Source organism: Mauremys reevesii, linkage group 1 (genome assembly GCF_016161935.1).
Source record: "Mauremys reevesii isolate NIE-2019 linkage group 1, ASM1616193v1, whole genome shotgun sequence".
NCBI classification, from domain to species: Eukaryota; Metazoa; Chordata; order Testudines; family Geoemydidae; genus Mauremys; species Mauremys reevesii.
This window is the reverse complement of record NC_052623.1, coordinates 54,278,636-54,299,320: the sequence shown is the minus strand read 5'-3', so window position 1 is coordinate 54,299,320 and position 20,685 is coordinate 54,278,636. Positions and strand designations below refer to the sequence as shown.

Here is a 20,685-nt window from a genome sequence, read left to right as displayed (position 1 = left end):
TTTCCCCTTATTCCTGTATGGATCAGGAAGACCAAATGCAATATTTGAAGTGTGTAATGGACTGATTTTGGTTCTGCACTAAGTATGATCTCAGTGCAGCCTTCACTATGCAGTTGCCATCTCCAGAATAACAGCTGTGATCAACCAGAGATCGGAAGACACAGATGAGATTTCAGAGTAGCAGCCGTGTTAGTCTGTATCCGCAAAAAGAACAGGAGTACTTATGGCACCTTCAAAGAAGCGAGCTGTAGCTCACGAAAGCTCATGCTGAAATAAATTTGTTAGTCTCTAAGGTGCCACAAGTACTCCTGTTCTTTTTACACATGAGATTGGGGATGATCCAATAGCATTCTAAAACTCTTGTATCCAGAAGACACAGGTAGATTTGTAAAAGGTGTCAGATCATCATACGTATGGGGTGGATTAACAAGAACAGTAAACAGTATTTGTTTGTAGCAGTAGAACACGAACATAGCTGTATCAACAAAGGAAGGCCCTGATCCTGCATGTGCAGTTATTGACGTCTGCTGCATGGGTGGAGGAGAGGAAGCTGCTTACCTGGGCAGCTGGCAATGTTTTCACATCTTGTTCACTGCCAGCTGCCTCTAGGAAGGAACTGTAGTTACTGCTGCATGAATTAGGGCAAATTTTTCATTCCTTATGGCTGCTCTGAACCCAAGTGAGAGGGCCGCAATCCAACAGTAATCTGTCTGGCAGTGGCCCCTACCTATGTATCGCCCACTCTGTCATCATTTCCCTCTGGTGTGTCTGCTTGTAATGAGGCGTTGCACAGAGATTGCCGCAGGGGTAGACTGTTGTCGACACCGGCAGTGCCTCATGGTGAACCAGGGGCCTGATCCTGTATGGGGCTACCCATCCTCTGCGCCTGTTGCACTCAGTTGGATGTGATGGAAGGCAGCACCTTTCAGCATCGGGTCCCAGCCAATGTTCCCTTACATTCTGCGCATGGATGTAAAAAAATTTATTTTGTTATGTGTACCAATATGGAAGTGATGTGTGTCAGGGCTGGGGCTGAGGGGTTTGGACAGAGTGTGGGAGGGGGCTCAGGGCTAGGGCAGAGGGTTGGAATACGGGGGGTGAGGGCTCTGGCTGTGGGTGAAGGCTCTGGGGTGGGGCCGTGGATGAGGGGTTTGGCGTGTAGGAGGGGGCTCAGAGCTGGGACAGAGGGTTGGGGAGTGGGGGGTGAGGGCTTTGGGTGCAGGCTGCCCCAGGGCTGCAGGGGGAGAGAGGTATTCCCCCAGCCCTCTCTCGGTGCAGCAGCTCAGGGTTGGGGGAGAGGCTCCTCTCCCGGGCAGCAGCAGCTCCGGCTGGGCGGGGCCGGGCCAGGCCGGGGAGAGGGGTCCTCTCCCCGGCTGCCACAGCTTTGGCTGGGCTGGGGGAGGGGTGCCTCTCCCTGGCAGCTCCGGTCGGGGGGCTGGACAAGGCCAGGGGACGGGCGCCTCTCCCTGCCTGTGTGGCCCTTGGTAACCTGCTGCGTGGCTGCGCAGCTTAGAGGAAACACAGGTCCCAGCTAGGATTTGCATAATATCTCAAAACACTTGTCTATGTCATATAAGGCAGGGCAGGATATGGTATCAACACAGCTATCTTGGAACCCATCTATTGTCCACCAAGGCAGCTGTGTTCATCAGCAAAGATTAAGTGATTAAGGCCTAGAGTGAAACTTTCATGAGCCAGAGGAAGAGCATTTTCAGCAGAAGATCCTCATCTGTGGAACCTTCTTCTGGATGAAATCCAAATGAGCCTAATCCCTTACTGATTTCTGATCCCATTGCAAAATCCACCTTTACTCAAAAGCCTTCCTACAATACCAGCACCTGTGGGGAGGGGGGAAAAGAAGAAAAGAAAAATATGCCAAATCTAATCAGCTAAACCAGAATTGGAAAGTATAAGGATTTATGTCGTACGCATTTCTGTTCTGTAAGTATGACCTACATTCTTTGTTCCTAGATACATACACTTACATTTAGCTGTACTAAAATGCATATTGTTAGCTTGTGCCTAATTTACCAAGCAATCCAGATCACTCTATATCAGATACTTGTGGTCTTCATTATTTATATCACTCCCACAGTTTTTCTGTCACCCACAAACTTTATCAGTGATGATTTTGTTTTCTTCCAGGTCATTGATTAAAAATGTTAAATAACATAGGGCCAAGAATCAAGCCGTGCGGGACCCCACTGGAAACACACCTGCTTGATGATGATTCCCTGTTTACAACTACAATTTGAGACCTATCAGTTAGCCGTCTTTTAATCCATTGAATGTGTGTTATGTTAATTTTATATTGTTGTAGCGATGGCGTGGGCACTTTTACCCACTTGCCACAAGTCTCAGAACAAATTGGTTTGTAATCATTGAGTTATCTGAATTATTGCTAGGAGGAGCGTTGGGTCCACATTTCTATCTGAAAATACCATGTATTGACGAGCCCTCAGAAATGTAGATTGCATTAGTCATCTCACTAAACAGAGAGCTCAGAAGATGAAAAATTCACCACATTTAGTTTCTTGATAAGCTGGTCAACCTACTTTTGTACATAGGTTTGTTTCTGTTTTGTTTTTTAGGTACAGGGTTCTTTTTCAAAGGATTTTTGTATATGTCTCTGGCATCCCTTGAATTGTCTATCATGTCACATACTATTTTACTCAATTGACTAACTGTGTTTGCATCTATGCAAAAAGAGACCAGGTGGGTGGGTAATATCTCTTACTGGACCAACACAGCTACAACAGTACTCCAGACAATCTATAAAAAGACTCAGTCTTCAGTGGCCAGAGGCTCATCATATTATTTTCTTCCCCCTAAAGATTTTTTCCACCCACAAAACATTGAAAATGTAAATGTGGGTTCACTGGTTATTGAAATTTCTTATAAACTTTAATCTTTCAAGTATACTTCAGCTATGCAAAATGCAGATTCTGAGTAAATATTAGTGCAGTTAATGGAAATTGTATAGTAAATGCTTAAGCACAAAGCTGAAAACGACTTCCTTTCTTTGTTCCTAACAGCACAATCCCCTTTCAATGGTTCAGGCGATGGGAGTGGTGTGTGTGAGCAGGGGAAGGATGTCGGAGGATTTGGCCATAATGCAGCATGTAAAGAGAGATTTTTTTTTAAAAAGAACCGTGAAAGAAAAAGGGCAAAATTCTTATGGATTACAGTTTATTATATTTAATTTTATACTTTTTTCATTTGTATAAACATGCCCATTTTATAATAGTACAAAGTAGCACTGCAGCATTCAATCCAAGATAATCCAATTACTGTTTCACTCTGACATGTCTCCCTGTTGTATAGGACAAAAATAAAAGAATCTCAAGCTTGATCATTCTATGGCTTTGTATACACGTTTGATAATGTAAGTAAATTGTAGCGGGGTGTGGAGGTGCCCCCTCTATTTTCCTGTCCATCTCTTTAATGGTGTTACTATATAAGATTCTTACCATCAAGAGATTATGAAATTATTTCTTAAAGCTAAAAGTATTAAATGAACACACTTATTGCAAACAAATTTGTCAGTGTCTCAAACAGCTGGAACTTGACTTTCTAAAAAGCGGTGTACCACTGTGCAGAGTTTAATTTAGGCACTTGGGGTTTTGCGTGACAAAGAATTTGATTTTGTAGAAATCACATTTTGTAGAAACGCTGCAGGTCAGGCTCACAGCTTGTTCTGATGGAAGTGCATTTTGGGGGTCTTATTTAGGTGGATGATGGTGCCCCCAAGGCTCTGCACTAGTTGCCTTGTTTAAAATTTACATGCCACTTGGCATGCTGCTATCAGGCAACGTCAGAGTCTGCTATAATCTGGGTATTCATTTTTATGTCCATTTACTTGGTATTAATACTCATATTTACTTAGCTGTCCTACAGACTCAAAATGTGGCATTGTACTGACTATTTGGCACTTTGACATGTTTCTACCATGCACTCTGCATAGATGTACTGAAGAGGGATTTGCAGAATGGTTTGAAAGACTATATTACAGTTTCTCTGCCTATTTGGGGGTTGGTTTGTTTTTTGTCCACACTTGTTATGATCTATATGTCCAGAATAGCATCAGCTTTCTTGGAAACACTAAGATTTGTTGCAGTGTCTCACAGTGAAGTTGAATTATACAAATCCCTCTGCTGGATATATGTCTGGATCAGGCCGGCAATGAATGATTATGTAAGTTTGTTGATTACCAGAGGTGGCTGCCATTGTGTGTTTTATAAAAATTCTCTTTAGATGACAAATGAATTGGGCAGGACATCCAATTTTTGTCATAATTGTAGTTAAAACAGAAGCTCTAATTTTATTTAAGTTTTAACCATTAAACACCCCGATACAAATGATAATAAAATTTCTGTTGATACAATAAACCTGCGGGGGAGGGACACCAGAAATGGATACTTGTACCTAAGGGCTTGTGTACACAGAGCAGTAATGAGGACTATGGGGTTTGATTTCTAAAGTGCACAAATGCACTGCACATTAATTGGACTGTATAGATCCTGCTGGTGGGCACTATTGGTTCTGTAGTACACTTTAACATAATGCTGTTTGAAACAGTACAATGTTAAAGTACACTAGAGAACATTACATAGAGATTACTCCTTACAATATATACAAAGAGAGCCCCCCCAAATGCCCCAATTTTTGGATATCTACATAAAACTCAAATTGCAAAAAATGAAATTTATAACCCCCTCCCCCCCAAAAAACAGAAGCCTACGTATACCAACCACATTAGCATTGTTTGCAGAAGTGACAAACCACATACAGACCCCAGAAATCTTTCAGGCTCTGAATATATGAAACTTATTTGGAAGGAAACTGTTCCTGCATTGGAATCACTAGGGAGAGAGATGTATTTATACCCATCCCCAAAGAGGCTGAGTTTCGGGGGCCCTGCATCAGTCCCAGTGCCTGCTGACCCAAGGAGTGAACAACCAAGGTTGGTACCAGATTTTGAGGATCTGCCACCAGCCCAGCCCCCTTTCTGTTGGAAGGAGAGGCAAAACCTGACCGTTTGCTTAGTACCAGCCACATGATGCGCCTTTAAAAAAAAAAAAAATCCAGCCATCTTTGTACGATGATATTTTTACGCTTATTTTATCATTTTTAAGACAAGAACATTGATGGTACAGATACCAGATAAGAAGAATAATTAATCCTAAAAATCCTCAAGGTAATAATACCTATTTAATAGAGAGCAAAAAAAATTGTGACCTTCTCTCACAAAGTAGTAAATTGGCTGTCAGAGAGATGTTTGGCTGTTTTTTAAGCTGCATTAGGCCAGCATTGCACCACTCTGCTGGTACAAAGCTACCCTAAAAACAAATTCACTTGCTGCTGGAAATTTCCCCTGTGTAGCTGACTAGCAGCTGCTCTTATGCCACCTCTCTACAGTCAGCACAGGTGGGAAGGCGTCTCTGTGTCCTGTTGCGAGAATGGTTTGTTGAGACCTTAGGCAGCCAGGTCTCCTAAGATTCTGCAGACTGTTCCAAGGTTGTCTTGGAGGAGGGGTGGACCAGTGCAGAGTAGCCCTAGGATGGGAGGTAGAGTTTAATGGTGGCTTTGGGGTAGTCTATTTTTTTGCCAAGATCCATATTTTTTGGTCAAGGTATAGTCAAGGTCCAGACTCCAGAGAAAATAATTATAAAATAATAAGTAAATAAAAACATTTCAGGGTGATTCAAAAGCATCTGCCCCAGATTTGGCCCACAGTCCGCCTATTGACTAGCCCTGCATTAGGCTACCTTTGCACCTCCCCATTCTGAGTTGTACTCAGTGCTCTTGAGCTGCAGGTTAGGATCTTGCGCAAGATTTGCACAATCCTTGACAACATTCACTCCTGGAACTCTCTCTATAACCATAAGCATTCAAATAGTGACAAAAATGTCAATTAACTAATCATTGTATAATCTGGAGGGGGGCAGAGAGACCTAACAGGTAGCTCTGGGGCAAGTAAGAATTGGCATTTTTTAAAATTTGGAAGATGTTTCTCTAAAAGATGCCCTGTATCAAAAGGAAGCCCCCTTACACTAACAACCCCAGCCTTTACAGCCCAGATTAAGTCATAGGTTAGCTGAGTCAAATTGACATCATTGACTTCTACCCAAAGTGGAGAATTATTTCTTAAGATCGAAAAGAAAAAAATCCAGCCTTTTGATTTAAAAATTTTTCAGGAACTCTCAGAAAAATAGAAATTGCAGCACAGAGGAACAAATTCTGCTCTAGATCCAGAACCCCAACCATGACCTCCCCACACTGGAGATGAGGCAGGACTGTATTATAGCTGAGTGGAATGGTGTTTGTCATAGTTCCCCAAACAAAGTGAGGTCATTCAGGCTTTGTGGGGGCTTTCATCTCATGAGGACAGTCGTAGGTTTCCTAAAACGTACGTAAGAAAGAAATAAACAATCACTTTGAAGACAGCAGCTTATAATGAATTTTAAGATGTTTGATAAGCACAAATTTAATCTCATTTTCAATCAAATTGTGCCAAATTTAGCTAAAGATTGTGACAAATGATCATTCTGAACTGGTGCTGTGTGCCTCTTATTTTTACTTTTCACCCAATCCTTTAGAAGAGCATATTTTATTTTGTATAGGATAATAGTTTGTGTACTAAAAGTATTTACGTTCCCCAAAGCCCTGCTTATGAACTAGCATACAGTCCAAATATAATTATATTACATAATATGTACACCACAGAAGCAGTCTCTTCCTTAGTGATTGCTTAGTTCCTACTGGTTCTCCCCACGTATAGGAACTTTATTCTAAGAATGACTTTCTGGATTGGGCCTTTACATTTGGCAGAGACAAGCAGCTACAGTCCTAAACTGGCTATTCTCTAAATAGATGCTGCTTCTTTCTTTCTTCCAGCTGGTAAGTACTCCTAACTCCTATGGAAAATTAGAGGAAAATGTAATTTTTTATTCCAGAGGAGAAGGCATTTTTACATGGAATACTTGTTAAGTTATTTTGCCATTGAAGTTTCTTTTTTTTTTTTTTTAAACATCTAAAGTAAGTCTTTGTGTCTCCTGTCATGTACCTATTTTCTTGCGTTAGTGTATATTTGTTTTTAATGTGTCTCAAATAGGAAACAAGTTTTAGGATGTTCATCCTTTGAAAGGAAGGTGTGCTTAGCAGGTGCAAACTTGAAAACTTAAACTCCTTCTTTTAAAACATAACATAAACAATGGCTTTCCACCACTCCCTTCGGCTGATATCAGCCTACAAGTTATTTCCTCTTGTGTAATAAACCGATAGCAAACCTTTGAAATGATGTTTCAGGTTCTTCAAAGAACAGTTTCCCTTTTTATTTCTCTCTCCTCAATATATTTGATAGTACATCATCTTCCTCTTGAAATTACCAACAGCAGAGCATTTCAACTATTTCAGCCTGCATTTTTCTGAAGGCATTCCCGCTCCCCCGCCCCAAGCTCCTATAGCAGTTTGGTTATGATGAGGAGTAATAATAGTAATTAAAAAAAAACCTTCTCCTCCAAAGCTCCTTGCATACACTAATGCATGTGATTAATTTTAGGCCCATGAATAGTCTCATTGAATTCACATTCAGTGAGATTACTCATACATGCAGAGTTAAGCACCTGTATACGTGTTTGAAGAATGGTGACCTTAAGCCTCTGTAACAGCCAAAGAGGAACATATTGCTGCACAAGAAGGACTAAAACAAGCCAACTAACGGTCATTACTATTTCTCTTTTTCTTTGTATGTGCATTTCTAAGGTAGTCGTCATTGCATTATGTAGACACCATTACTTACATTAAAAAACAAACAAAAAAACGAACAGTGGTCTTCCAGGATGAGAAACAAGCTCTCCACCCCCTTCTACGCTTTAAGACGTTTTCTTGGGAACATAAGAATAGCCATACTGAGTCACACCAATAATCCATCTAGCCCGGTATCCTGTCTTCCAACAGTGGCCAATGCCAGATGTTTAAGAACAGGGCACTACTGAGTGATCCATCCCAGCATCTGGCAATTGGAGGTGTAGGGACACCTAGAGCATATGTTGCATCCCTGACCATCTTGGCTAATATTCATTAATGACCCTGTCCTCCATAAAATCATCTAGTTCTTTTTTTAACCAGGTTATACTTTTGTCCTTCACAACATCCCCTGGGAACGAGTTCCACCGGTTGACTGTACATTGTGAACAAGTACTTTTGTTTGTTTTAAACCTGCTGCCTATTAATTTCATTGGTGACTTCTTGTGTTATGTGAAGGGGTAAATAACATTTCCGTATTCACTTTTTCCCCACACCATTCATGATTGTCTAGACCTTTATTGTATCCCCTTTTTAGTTGTCTTTCTTTTAAAGATGAACAGTCCTAGTTCCTCCTCGTTGTTTTTGCTGATACAGACTATGGCTACCACTCTGAAACCTAGTCTTTTCAGTTTCTCCTGATATGGAAACTGTTCCATACCCTTAATCATTTTTCTTGCCCTTCTCTGTACTTTTCCCAACTCTAATATATCTTTTTTTGAGATGGGGTGACCAGAACTGCATGCAGTATTCAAGTTATGAGGTATCATGGCTTTATATAGTGACATTATGTTATTTACTGTCTTCTTATCTATCCCTTTCCTAATGGTTCCTAAGATTGTTAGCTTTTTGGACTTCCACTGCACATTGAGCAGCTGTTTTCAGAGAACTATCCACAATAACTCCAAGATCCCTTTCTTGAGTGGTAACAGCTAATTTAGACCTCATCATTTTGTATGTATGGTTGGGATCATGTTTTCCAGTGTGCATTACTTTGCATTTATCAACATTGAATTTTATCTGCCATTTTGTTGCCCAGTCACCCAGTTTTGTGAGATCCTTTGTAACTCTTCGCAGTCTGCTTTGGACTTCACTGTCTTGAGTAATTTTCTATCATCTGCAAACTTTGTCTCCTCGCTGTTTATCCCTTTTTCCAGATCACTTATGAATATGTTGAACAGGATGTTACCCACTCCATTTAGGGCACCTTGCCTATACCCTACTGAGGGCTCAGGGTGTAAGGCACCTATCCTTACCCACGGAGCTCAGGAAGAAACCTGGTCAATATGAGTACCCACCCTTTCCCTCAGGGCTCATGACTCTATGGGTCTGTGGAACCTTTTCCTTGGAAAGAGCCTTACACAGTTATGCTCTAAACATTTATTTATTAGCAACACACACAGAATATATATACCAAGCAAATATCTTATGCTCACCACTCCCTATATACAGACAAATTTCATCTGATGGCCAGTCAGGATCCACTCATCTGGGGGTTCCCGGCGATGCCTTCGTACATCGCAGTCGTGGAGTCAGAGTTCCAGCAGCTTCATGTTGCACTGCAATCCGGAAATGATTCCCAAAGAGCATTGTTTTTCACTTACATTATATAGGTAAAACTAGCTACCTCCTTCAATTTTACTAAACTTATCACATTATCCCACACTCCTAAATAAAAATTTTAGCCAATTACATACTGGCGCTTGTGTCCTTCCTGACCACGTTTTTTTTTTTTTTTTTACATTTTAACTTTCATGCCCAAATGAAACTTAGTTGTGACCTTCTCTGTTTATGCAGATAGTCAACATAAAGACACTGGTTAGAGCTTATCTTACAGAGAGACTCAGTAAAAGGTATCTGTGTGTCTCTACTTTACAACCTTGGTGGTTATAACACTCATTAGGGACCCCTGGTTGAGAACCACTGTTCTAGGTCAAGGCATAGTAATCCAAGCTAAAGGTGACAAAAGGATAGATTGCTGTGGCTGAGAAGTGCTGAATGGACTAGAATTGGCTCTGGGTGTCTCCTGTGGTAGTTGTAATGACTTCCTTCAGCATGCAGGGATCGTAGTTCAGCAATGATGTTATTAAAGGATTTTCATAGTGGTGATGGCCCTGATTTTGCCACTGTTTCTGACCTTGAAATTAACAGGACTATCCAGCGTAAAGTATTATTTACACAATGTGATACTCCTGGGGGAATTGTGTGCCACTGTGCACATGCATATTTCATGTGCTGTGCATATTTTAAATATCTTTTTGCATAAAATAGCTTCTGCTGAAAAGCTGCTGCAGTTCCACCTTTTGCTCACCAAAGGGTGCAGTAGCATTAGAGTAGAGCAGCAGCTCTTGGCAAGCCCCAGCTATCATAGGCAAGAGAAAGAGCCTGCCTTCTTCACAGTGCCTGTTGGGCCAGGTCAGGAGACAGGGTTTATGGGGAAACAGACAGCGTGGGGCTGCTGGGGGGTTAGGGGCTCATAAGAGCTAGTGGGGGAGGACAGACTGGGATAGTGGCTGAATGGGAGTGGAGGTGCAGGGTCACATGGGCAGGGTGTGTGTGCAGAGCTACAGGGAGAAAGTGGATGACTGAGTAGGGTCACAGAGACACATGGTGACAGGGGCAGATGTGCCTGACTGAATGGAAGAGGCTAGGAGTCAGCCAGAGTCTGCATGGGGGTGCTCCTTAGCAATCCCTCCCCACCCCCTAAAAAGCCCTGTTCCATACTTTTCCCACCCATACCCAACAACCCTTCAAGTTCATACCCAGGCTCCTTCCCAGCAATGACTTCCCTCTCCCTCAGCTCCTCTGTTACCCCTGACTCCCCACAAGCCTTTGCACTGCTTCTGAGGGATGCAGGAAATACAGTTCTGTACTGTAGTTAAATGAATTATTATTCAGAGTTCTGTATTAATATATGCCTAGTAAGGAATCTATTTGTCAAAAAAAAAAAAATTCCTGAATCTTTTTTGTTGTCTGTATTGTTACATACATACTTGCTGACAAGATTTTGAAATAAATTACTGAAATAATTGAAACTGGTGTGATTATATTGTGTTATTTTGACAAAGTATGCAAAATTTTGCAGAAATTAAATTTTTTATTTTTTTTTTAATTTGTGCAGAATTCCCCCAGAAGAAATATGAGTAAGTGTTGCTGAATTGGACACAAAATTAGCAAGTCTTAGTCATGAGGACAGGTCTTGCATGCTAAACACTTGTTATACAAGATTGTATGATATAAATATCAGAAAGCAACACAGATTAAACAATGCTTTTTGTTTTAAAAATCCCAGTTGTTTCTCTTTGTTTATGATAACTCATCCCAAGTATAGATTCAAAACTAATTGCATAATACTACTGTGACAGAGTTCCTCCTCTGTCTTGGTGGGTCCTGCGCTTATTGGCAGATTTGTTCACCTCAGAGATTCACCACGTGGGTCAGGGAACAGCTCAGAGACCTTCCCCTCTGGTAGAACCCACAATCCAGGTCAATTCCTCCTGTGTCTAATCAGGAGTTGGGAGGTTTGGAGGGGAACCCAGGCTCACCCTCTACTCTGGGTTTCAGCCCAGGGCCCTGTGGACTCCACTCCCTGTGGAGTGCCCCCTGGAACAGCTGCGCAACAGCGACAACTTTCTGGACTACTTCCCTATGGCCTCCTCCCAACACTTTCTTTATCTTCACCTCAGGACCTTTCTCTTGGTGTCTGATAATGCTTGTATTCTTCAATCCTCCAGCAATACACCTTCCCACTCTCAGCTCCTAGTGCTCCCAGCTCCTTGCATGCATACTACAAATGAAGTGAGGTCCTTTTTAAACTCAGGTGCCCTGATTAGCCAGCCTGTCCTAATTGATTCTAGCAGTTTCTTTTTGATTGGCTCCAGGTGTCCTAATTAGCCTGCCTGCCTTAATTGGTTCCAGCAAGTTCCTGCTTGTTCTGGAACTACTCCTGTTACCTTACCCAGAGAAAAGGGATCTACTTAATCTGGGGCTAATATATCTGCCTCCTAACACTCTCCTGTAGCCATCTGGCCTGATCCTGTCACACTACTTAAATTTTATGGTTGTATTTTGGAAAACGAGACCACACAGGTTTCAGAGATTACTTTCTTTTTGTTTTTGTCTCCTTTCTGCTTCTTTAGGAGTATTGCACTGAGCTCAATGAGTTAGTGTAGCCTTTTTGTGATGGAGAAGGAGGCAAGCCGGTTGGAGAAGGACCACGTCCATAATGTGTATGAGAAAATTGCTCCTCACTTCCATGATGCACGCTACAAGGCTTGGCCAAAGGTACAACAGTTCCTTTCAGATCAGGAACCAGGCAGCCTGATTGCTGATATTGGTAAGTTGTATCCCTGAGTATGACAACTGTTTAAAAAAAAATTTTTTTTTGAGTGTTGATAATGATCAAAGCCAGGGATGCCTCTTCTCTGTATTAAGCAGTATTTTTGGGGATGGTCAAGGTCACCTTGCCTTAGGCTGCAGGTTTGAAATGAGTATTTATCTGCAAAATGAGTGTTTTGGAGCTGGTAGGTACTCTTTTAATCATAGCCTAGCTGCCTATCAAATTTGCCTCTTGCTGCCTGCTCTCCCTCTTTCTTCTATAATGGCCCTGCTTCCAGAGCCACCCATAGATACATACAAGCCATGTGTCTGTGCAACTTTTCCATTACCTACTTGTGATGGAGTGTACCAGGCCTTTGAGGCCCCTTGCTGGACGGCTCGTGGTCTTACCGTACCCTGCCCCAAGAAAGGAGCAGTGAAGATGGGTCCTCCAGGCCTGCCTAGAGAGGCGGCACAGAGCAGCCAATCTGAGCCCAACAGGCTCAGCTAAAAGGAGCTGCAGGGCCTGAGCAGGTCAGTAGGTCCAGAAGAGCAAGGAAGGGTGCTTCTTCCTGGTCACAGGAGCTTGAGAGAGAGTGCCAGAAGATGGGTTCTGGTGGCATTTGCATTTAATAGAATCATATAATAGGGTTGGAAAGGGACCTCAGGAGGTTTTCAAAGCAGGACCAATCCCAACTAAATCATCTCAGCCAGGGCTTTGTCAAGCCTGACCTTAAAAACCTCTAAGGAAGGAGATTCCACCACCTCCCTAGGTAACCCATTCCAGTGCTTCACCACTCTCCTAGTGAAAAAGTTTTTCCTAATATCTAACCTAAACCTCCCCCACTGCAACTTGAGACCATTACTTCTTGTTCTGTCATCTTCTGCCACTGAGAACAGTCTAGATCCATCCACTTTGGAACCCCCTTTCAGGTAGCTGAAAGCAGCTATCAAATCCCCCCTCATTCTTCTCTTCTGCAGACGAAGTAATCCCAGTTCCCTAAGCCTCTCCACATAAGTCATGTACCCCAGCTCCCTAATCATTTTTGTTGCCCTCTGCTGGACTCTTTCCAATTTTTCCATATCCTTGTAGTATGGGGCCCAAAACTGGACACAGTACTCCAGATGAGGCCTCACTCATGCCGAATAGAGGGGAATGATCATGTACTTCGATGTGCTGGCAATGCTCCTACTTATACAGCCCAAAATGCTGGTGATTTGGTAAGAAGGAAGAAGATCTGAGAACTTCAGCCATTAGGTAAGAGGTGAAGAAAAAGGGGCTACGTGGGAAAAGGCCCAGGCTAGCAGCAGCGAACTGGAGGCAACTGCTGTTGATAGTGTCTCTGGGTTGGGATCCGGAACAGTGGGTGGGCCCTGGTTCTCCCACTGGTGAAGTGATCTAAGCCCCAAGAAGGGGACAAGCCTTAGAATCCCAAAGGCAGGGTGGGATTTAAAGGGCCCAGAGATGGGGCTGAAGACACTGCTGAAGGCAGGCAGTGTGTTGAACTCTTTGCTACCCCAAAAGGGGTTCATCCATTTGACTGTGTGAGTTGGCCGGAGTTTGACCGTGTGAGTTAGCCTGGCTGCCTATCAGATTTGCTTCCTGCTGCCTGCTCTCCCTCTTTCTTCTATAATGGACCTGTGTGAGTTGGCCGGAGAGCTGAGTCTCTGAAGAAGAAGAGAGAAAGAAAGACTGACATCCTACTGAAGGCACTAGAGGCCAGAAAGGCTTGCAGTATCACACCCAGCCATTAGGAGACACTTGGGAGGTGAATGTCCTGTCACCACTATTAAGTATGAAAGGACCAAATAGCTGAGTAATGTTGCAAATAAATTTTCCCTTTTTTATTTTAAGATGTTAGTGGATATGAAAAGTTTAATATATAGGATAAATAACTCTGGAATTTGAAGCTTTCTATTTTTCTAAAGTTAAAGCATGGACCATGCCAGGGCAAGTTTCCCTGTACTACCACGCCAGTGTGCTTCCATGCCTGCAGGGACAACAGGTGCTGGCCAGCTGGTAGTTTTGCCACTGTCTTCATTCTTTAAGAAGTAACATTGTCTACAAGAGCAGCAAAGAGTCCTGTGGCACCTTATAGACTAACAGACTTATTGGAGCATGAGCTTTTGTGGGTGAATACCCACTTCGTCAGATGTATGGATGCTAATAGTGATATGGACACCTCCCCACTAGAAACTGAACAGACCATGGAAGGATTTCACGTTGACCACCAAACAGAAATCTGATATGGCCAGTTCATGACTGCTACTGACCTGTGCTGGATTCAAACTAAAAATAAATAGCTTCTCTACTCCTTTTTCAGTTTGCTAAAATCACCTCTCCAGCCCCTTTCTTTTTTTCTTTCAATTCTTAGTGTGTTGATGAAAGTGAAGTATCAATAACAATGGCTTGGGCCAAAAGTGTAATGTCTGATGTTCCCTACATTGCTCTGTGTGTGCACACTGGGCTTTCTGCTCTACATGTCTCTTTTATTTCTGGTGTTCTCATGAATGGTTGGGATTAATTTCATAGAGGTTTTTAGTGTATTGTGAACCTTGAAAACATAAGGGATACTATTTCTCTGGGGCCAGAGGCCTGTGGCTCGCTGGCTCATTAGCCCCACCTGCTGCACCTGAGAAAGAGTTGGAACTTAATTAACTGACTCTTGGAAAAAGAGGGCAGAAGGAAATGGAGGAGGGGATTGCAACAACCTCCAGAAAGCTGAGGTACCAAGGGCTATTCCCTCAGTGGACTGCTATGGGAGCTACTGCACAGAGGAATTGCTCCAGGAACCACATGGACAGACAGGAGATACTGTGGGGTCCTTTTTTTGCTGAGCCTCCGAGGTAAGAGCTGGGAAATGTTGATTATTGAAGTTTCTGGTGTGCGGGACAGACTGGGAGAAAGGACTATTTGGTCTCCACAGACTTTGAAGGAAGAGGCTGCAAGGCTTTTTTTTTTTTAATTGGTTTGTTAAGAACATTTAAAATAATCAACTAATCCTGCTGGAAACTGCTTCCTTGGGTTCCTCAAGAGAGCTCAGACAGAATTAACCTAGGGAGTGAGCTGACTCAGCAAGAAAAAAGCCTGGTTTGGTCGGAGGAGGGCACTATAAAATAGGCCTCACTCCTTTCACGTGAACAAATACATATGCATTATGAACCATCAAATTGAATTTTGCCTGTGACATAGAGGATTTGAACTGAAGTCTCCAGAAGTGAAAGGCTATTATACTAACACAGTGCACTTCACTCCCTCTTCTTAATTTGATCTGTGATTTCAATGACAGTCATTCAAGCAAGAGGTGAGAAATCACATTTGGTAACTTTTTAGATTTTCAAAATGTAAACAGTTTTTCAAACTATCAGACTTGATAGTATAAGGATTCGGATACCTGAGCCCCAGATGAAAATGCTAGCAGTAAAATAGTTCTAGTCTAAAGTTTTGTTACATTATTTTAACAGAATTTTTGTAGTATGGGAAGGCTGTACATCTCCACATCAGAAGCATATAGTTATGAAGAAGAAACTGCAGGGAGCTATCAGACAAAGAAAGTTCCAGTTCTCATGGCAACAACAATTAGCAGCATATAACAAGAAAACAATGGGTTTAACAGATTGGTCTAATAGTGATTTAATTACTTAGACTTCTAATTTGTCTATCTGTTTTAATACACAGGAATAATTCAAGGCTGTATTGCTGCCATATGATGCTTTAATATAGTATTTTTGGTCTCTTACAAGCAGAAGTGCAATAGTGTCATTAACATAAATATTATTGATTCTGTATGCCATGAGAGAGCCAAGATAAATGCTCTTTAGCAAACCCATCTCATCACTTAACGTCACACAGCAAAGAGCCCACTGTTTGACAGATAGATAGGAACAGTCTGTGCTCATTGTGCTAAAATGATCTCAAGACACAATACATTCCTCTATAATGTCATCCTGGGTTTTTTTTTGTTTTTTGTTTAAGTGGGCAGAGAATTTCAAATTATTGAGGTCAGACCCTGGCACATTTCTTTGCTTATGTCAGGAGTAAATTCTCTCACATACAGAAACTGAATGATACTCTTTTCTCCTCCTTATTTTACTACTTCAGGCTGTGGAAATGGAAAATACCTTCATATCAATTCTCAAACCTATAAGCTGGGCTGTGATTACTGCTTCCCTTTGGTGGAGTCAGCACGAAATGATGGCCATGAAGTAATGGTGTGTCATAGTCTGTGCCTGCCATATCGGAATGAGTGTTTTGATGCTGTCTTATCCATTGCTGGTAAGTTTTGTACATTGGCAATTTGTTGGCCAAAATTTCAAAGGATAATCATGTTTGGAGCTTCTAGGCTGGCTTCACAATCTCTGCCAAGTATTTTGGCAGAGGGCAACACAAGATTTGGGTAGACCAAGGAAATTTTGCACCAATCTAGTTACACCACTGCAAACCCCTCCCCACTTTGCCAATGCAAAAAGGGGCTTGCTGTGTTTTTAGTAACTTGATAGAGTAGGTTACACTGGTACACACACTGCCTACACCAGTGATTTGCAAAAACCCAAATATAGACCAGGTCCTATTTGGGCTTTTCCCAGTGGTACAAATGTGAAATGATGAACACCTGCCTGCAGGAAAATATGATGAAAAGCCACACAAGAGCCAGCAAAGGAGTCTCTGGTAAAACAGATTTATGTGGCGAGGAGTAGACTGGGCCCTGAGTTGCAGGGCCAGCATTCATTCAACCACAGTAGTGAGAGGTGCTGCCACTCGTCTGTACGGGGAGACTTTGGCAAACCAGTACAGTGCCTAAAACCACTATGGCTTATTGTTAAATTGGCCATTCAGCCAATCTCAGCTTGACCAAGGCAGGAGGGGAGGGGGTTTTGGGTGCCACAGCAAGGGCAGCTTGACCCCACGTCCTTCCTGATAAGAATTGTGTTGAAGTTGCTGATACATACATTTTAAAAGAGTAGGATGTGCCTCAGGAATGTCTATTGGGGTCTCAAGGCTGCAGACTCTGGAAAAATCCCACACGTGGTTAATCAATAATCAGAAGGAGACTCTTGCTTGCCCATTGGAACTGCTTGCTTAACAAGGTTTCTTTAAGGGACATGTCATTCTGTTACTAATGTATAAATAAGGGAGAAAAGCTTGAGATAGTTGGCCTCTTTTGGACTCTTTGGACTCTCCCTCTGGATACATCTTGCGATTCCCCACCGGCAGACGGAAGATTTGGCCACTGGAAGCCTGCCGCTGTTTCACTCGAGAGCCACACTCAGCTTTGGTAATTATCAAGGGTTGGGGGTGTTTTACTAATCTTGTTGTGGACATGTGTAAGTGCTTGAGACTAGTAAAGTGTAGCTTTAAGTGAAAGCAGTCGTGTTGTCCTGTTTGTGCCAGCCATCTGGTCGGACGGCCGTGTCTCCCCTGATTTATTTCCTGACACCTCCTCGCACATACCAAGAGCTTTGGGTTGAAAGAACCCCGGGTAACACTACTAGCAAATGAAGGATTGAGACCCAAAACTTACCATTTTTTCCTGTTGTTGAACTCTTAAGATGGTGGCACAGCTTGGTAGGGAGGTAGGGGCAGAGGTATCTTGCTTTTTGGTTTGTGAGAAGGTGGAAGCCTTATCTTTTGGACATGTGGAAACCCCATATTTGTACATTCAGATCAGGTAATTACAAGCTGAAGTATATGTTTCTATATGCAGGAAAATGCATATGATAAGGGAACCCATTGGAATGATGGCACTGATGGCTTTGTACACTTATACAGGGTTTTGGGTGAAGTTGTGGTAAAAGTGTGAACAACTGAGGCTAGGTCATTGTCTGCCAGATGAGACTGAGATGGTAGAAAGCATTACTTGTAGATGCGGCTATGTAAGCTCTTAGAATCGGCAAGTTATCCAAGAGTACTCCTAGACTACAGACTGAATTGACCAATTGTTGGTGCGTACCTTCATCAACAGGTGACTTCATGGCTGCAAACTCTTCAGAGTGCTTTCCTCTGCCTGCTAGTATAATCTGTTTTACTCAGGTTCAGCATCAGTCAGCTGTTAATGCACTAGGGCATCTTGGTGGTGGTAGTGTGGCCGTATGTGATAACGTATAATATTGCCAACTCATGATTGTTTTTTTTTTTATCATGCATCTCATGATATTTGAAGGGTTTTTTTTTTTTTTCAAAGCACAAGTTCTTGGAGTAGTAGGATTATGTGAGAATCTCAGCTTCTGGTCTTAATTTATTTATTTATTTATTTATTTATTTTTTAAAGGAAGCTTCTAGCCCACATGGTTGCTGAGAAGCTTAAAAACGTGCACTTTAAAGGATCAAAAACCAAAAGGCAAATAAAAAGAACTCCAGACTTCTTACTTAAGTCTCATGATTTCTAAGCCAATCTCATGGGTTTTGGATCTGACTCATTTTAATTTATTTATTGTGAGCGATGGGTTTTGGCAATCCTGCAGACAGCCCCCCCATCTGAGTCCTATTTGTCCCCACATAATCTTCTGAAGACAGATACACACCAGAGGTGATGATAAACATTTGCATTCCCTATCTTCCAGGAGATTGTCTAGCAACAGGAATAAGGTCCTTCAGCAATGCTCAGGCCAGGACTAGTCTAGAAACTTTTGCCAGCATAGCAATGTTGATTAGAAGTATCTTCATGATTTTTTGGCCACATTTCTATGTCAATCAAAGCCCTAATGTAGATGCAGGTAGACTGGCATAAAAGTGTTTTTGCCACTATAGCTTATTTTGCTCAGGGAACTGGTATAAACTACACCAGAAAAAGCACTTTTTGATCAGTACAAGCTGCATCTGCATTTGGAGGGTTTTGCAGTAAAGCTACACTAGCAAAACTTATAAGCATAAATAGATCTAAATAGATTCCTTTCAAATGCTTAACTCCTAACAGATAAATCTTCCACAGCTCTTTGCCTGCATTTGGAAAGGTATCCTGTACATTTTCTCAATTTACTCATAACACAATTTTACTCGAGTTTAAATATCGCTCACTGACAGAAACCAGCCCCTTTATCACAGGGTATGGCTACACTGACGAGTTGCAGCGCTGGTAGTTTGCAGCGCCAGCGCTGCAGTGTGGCCACACTGACAGCTACCAGCGCTGCAGTGTGGCCACATTTGCAGAATTTGCAGCGCTATACTGAGAGGTGCATTGTGGGCAGCTATCCCACAGAGCACCTGGTCCTGTTTTGGCGCCGTTTTGCCGCTGAGTATTGTGGGAAGGGGAAGGAAGTGTGTGGGTCATTCCGCTTCCTGTTCCAACGTCCCGTGGTGCATCGCTTCACTTCCCAGCAGTACAGTTTCGCCGTCCACGTTTCTAGCCATTGTGGGTGCAGCACGCTTTCTGTGTGAAATGGAGCCTGAGCTGCTGAGGACTTTGCTGATGACTGTCGCCAGCACATCACGTTTGGCAGTTGAGCTATTCCTTCAGCTCCAAAGTGACAGTGAGGAGTCCGACGATGATCTGGATTTGCCTAATGCGGGTGACATGAAATTGCTTGTGGCGGTAACGGAAATGCTCAGCACCGTGGAACGCCGCTTTTGGGCTCGTGAAACAAGCAGTGAGTGGTGGGATCACATTGTCATGGAAGTCTGGGATGACGAGCAGTGGCTGCAGAACTTTCGTATGAGAAAAGCCACTTTCATGGGACTGTGTGCTGAGCTCGCCCCCACCCTGCGGCGCAAGGACACGAGATTGAGAGCTGCCCTGACGGTGGAGAAGCGTGTGGCTATTGCAATCTGGAAGCTGGCAACTCCAGACAGCTACCGATCGGTCGGGAACCAGTTTGGAGTGGGAAAGTCGACCGTGGGAATTGTTTTGATGCAAGTTTGCAGGGCCATTAATCACATCCTGCTAAGGAGAACCGTGGCTGTGGGGAACGTGTAGGACATTGTGGATGGCTTTGCAGAAATGGGTTTCCCTAACTATGGAGGGGCAATAGATGGGACACATATTCCTATTCTGGCGCCACCCCACCTAGCCTACGAGTACATTAATCGCAAGGGGTATTTCTCTATGGTTCTCTAGGCGCTTGTGGATCACCGTGGGCGTTTCATTGACATTTACACAGGCTGGCCTGGAAAAGTGCATGATGCACGCATCTTTCGGAACAGTGGCCTGTTCAGGAAGATGCAGGAAGGGACATTTTTCCCAGACCGAAAGACCACAGTAGGGGACGTTGAAATGCCCATTGTGATCCTTGGGGACCCCACTTACCTATTAATGCCTTGGCTCATGAAACCCTATACAGGGAAGCTGGACAGGAGCCAGGACCGTTTCGACTACAGGCTGAGCCGGTGCCGAATGACTGTGGAGTGTGCTTTCGGCCGTTTAAAGGGGTGCTGGAGAGCCCTTTATGGGAAGCTAGACTTGGGGGAAAGCAGCATCCCTGCGGTTATATCCGCGTGCTGTACCCTCCATAATATTTGTGAAGGGAAGGGTGAAACATTCAGCCAGGCATGGACCAACGAGGTGCAAGTCCTAGAGGCTGAATTTGCACAGCCAGACAGCAGGGCTACTAGAGATGCCCACCACAGGG

General features: G+C 43.0%; 1 protein-coding gene across 12 annotated transcripts in view; it reads left to right on the top strand.

The window, feature by feature from the left end:
- The window catches only part of LOC120400840 (probable tRNA methyltransferase 9B), a 66,504-nt gene that overhangs the window by 21,718 nt on the left and 24,101 nt on the right, over window positions 1-20,685 (top strand). For 10 of the 12 annotated variants that reach the window (XM_039530059.1, XM_039530020.1, XM_039529992.1 and 7 more), the window contains 2 exons: window positions 11,946-12,142; window positions 16,226-16,399. In XM_039530059.1, coding sequence (XP_039385993.1) covers window positions 11,989-12,142; window positions 16,226-16,399 — 328 coding nt within the window. In that variant the 5' untranslated portion in view covers window positions 11,946-11,988. Of the gene's footprint in view, window positions 1-3,324; window positions 3,386-6,831; window positions 6,901-11,945; window positions 12,143-16,225; window positions 16,400-20,685 lie in introns of those variants that run through there. The other 2 variants (XM_039530040.1, XM_039530029.1) reach the window with 2 other exon arrangements.